Source organism: Aplysia californica, unplaced genomic scaffold (assembly GCF_000002075.1).
Source record: "Aplysia californica isolate F4 #8 unplaced genomic scaffold, AplCal3.0 scaffold00025, whole genome shotgun sequence".
Taxonomy (NCBI): Eukaryota; Metazoa; Mollusca; class Gastropoda; order Aplysiida; family Aplysiidae; genus Aplysia; species Aplysia californica.
Window position 1 is genome coordinate 2,443,494 of NW_004797295.1, and position 1,831 is coordinate 2,445,324.

General features: G+C 44.5%; 1 protein-coding gene across 1 annotated transcript in view; it reads left to right on the plus strand.

The window, feature by feature from the left end:
• The window catches only part of LOC101861260 (probable JmjC domain-containing histone demethylation protein 2C), a gene marked incomplete in the record, with an annotated part of 102,788 nt that overhangs the window by 53,949 nt on the left and 47,008 nt on the right, over positions 1 to 1,831 (plus strand). The window contains 1 exon segment of the mRNA XM_005091091.3: positions 1,646 to 1,743. Coding sequence (XP_005091148.2) covers positions 1,646 to 1,743 — 98 coding nt within the window.

Consider the following 1,831-nt stretch of genomic DNA (forward strand, 5'->3'; position numbering starts at 1 on the left):
TTTCTTCATTATTGGTTTTGTAAGTGATATAGAATATAGATCTCGGTGAAATTTGATCGGAATTTAAACGAACCCTGGCGATGGCTGCGGATTAAAATGCAGAGCGATCAGCGGTTGGTTTTTTTTTTTTTTACCGACTTACAAATGTGTTTACACGAGTTTTTAGTTTTATGTATACGTAATGAATTTATGCCCATCTGTGTAAGTGTGAACAAAGATCCAGTTGCGTTTGTCCGTTTTAGCTGTACTAGTAGTAGTGAAATCTTTGGGCGGGGGCGGTATCGAGGGAGATGCTGCCGGCGGCTGGTCGTCAAAGCTGTGTTTACTCTGGCACGAGCGGAAATAGCCCGACCAGGCGGTGTAGTTTTCGCGTTGTACTCTCCTTGAAAACCAGACGAACTCACCATCAGTGAGAGCTGGCTCCTTCACTGAAATGTCAGGGGTGAATGCGGAGTGGGAATATGTGAGTGTGTGTGTGTGTGGGGGGGGGGGGGGGGTGTAGAGTTTACTGTGGCCTGTATAGATCTCTCCGTGTTCCCCTTTGTCTTTTCACCTGTATTTGTTGTTGGGAGTAATTTGTTGTTTGTTTTTTTATCATTCCCATCGAGTTAAAATTTGGGTGTTTCATCAGTTGTATTGCGGGTAGTGTAATTAAAGGGCGTTACTGTTAGGTCCTATTTATTTTATTTTTACCGTTTCTGTTCCTCTTTAGTCAAACACTGGTTGATATGATATGGGTCCAAACTGCTTTTCCTACGTTTGTAGCTTCCATCTTGGACGCTTGTAGTATGAAGCCCCCCTCTGACCGCCACCTCCCCCATTCCTTACGCTTATGTGGGCGTATTATTGACTGTGTACGGGTGATTTGAGAAAACCATTGCAGTTTGTGCTATTCCTTTTCTTATTCTGTTCTGAATGACCGTCATTGTTTTGATGAGTTTGTGTTTACTTACCACTCAAACAAGCAGGTGTTTGTGGTTTGTGTCCAATATATCCAAGCTCTGACCCGAGGGAGGGGGGGGGGCATGTCATAAGTCACTGACGTCATATCTCTACTGTATGTGCAGTCCGTGTCGCCCGTCGCTTTTAGCATGACTACGCTGGCAGTTATCACCTACTTTTCACTTGACGTGATCAGAGTTGTTGTCGTTAGTCAGTCCGACCCTTGCCCCCTTCCGTTGTCGTCTCCAGCCGTTTACTCCTTTCTCCGTAATAATATGTGATCATGCGATCGGAAGTCACTAGTGGTGTTCGGGTTAGAATACAGGCGGGTCACGTGGCAGGACAGCACGCTCTGCCATGTGGCGCCTCAGTATTGATGCTGTGACATGTGTGTTTGTGTGTTCTTCTGTTGAAACCTTTCCCTGAACGCCTCCTTGACTATGGTCGTGTGGATTGTATACTGTATATCCATGGTAGGTTCCCATTTTGTCTGAAATGTATATTATTTATTGTCATCTGATTGTAGAGATTTGTTTTGTTTTTCTCCAGTTTGATATTTTCGCTTGGATTCAATAGTTGATGGAAGGAATGGGAGGGGGAGGGGGAGGGGTATATAAAAACTATGTTATTGATTTTGGTTTGTTGTCATTTAATCTTTGATTCCATTGATTCTGATGGTCCCCTGGTTTTGATTTTGTTCCAGTGGTAGATTCTATTCTCAACGGAGTTGATGTTGGAGTTGCCCAGCGTCGCCGACCGCGCAGTACAGTTACTAAACAAGTCAACAAGGAGCCTCTTGTGGTGAGTTCATGCTTTGTAGTTTGTAGTCTCTCTCTCTCTCTCTCTCTCTCTCTCTCTCTCTCTCTCTCTCTCTCTCTCTCTCTCTCTC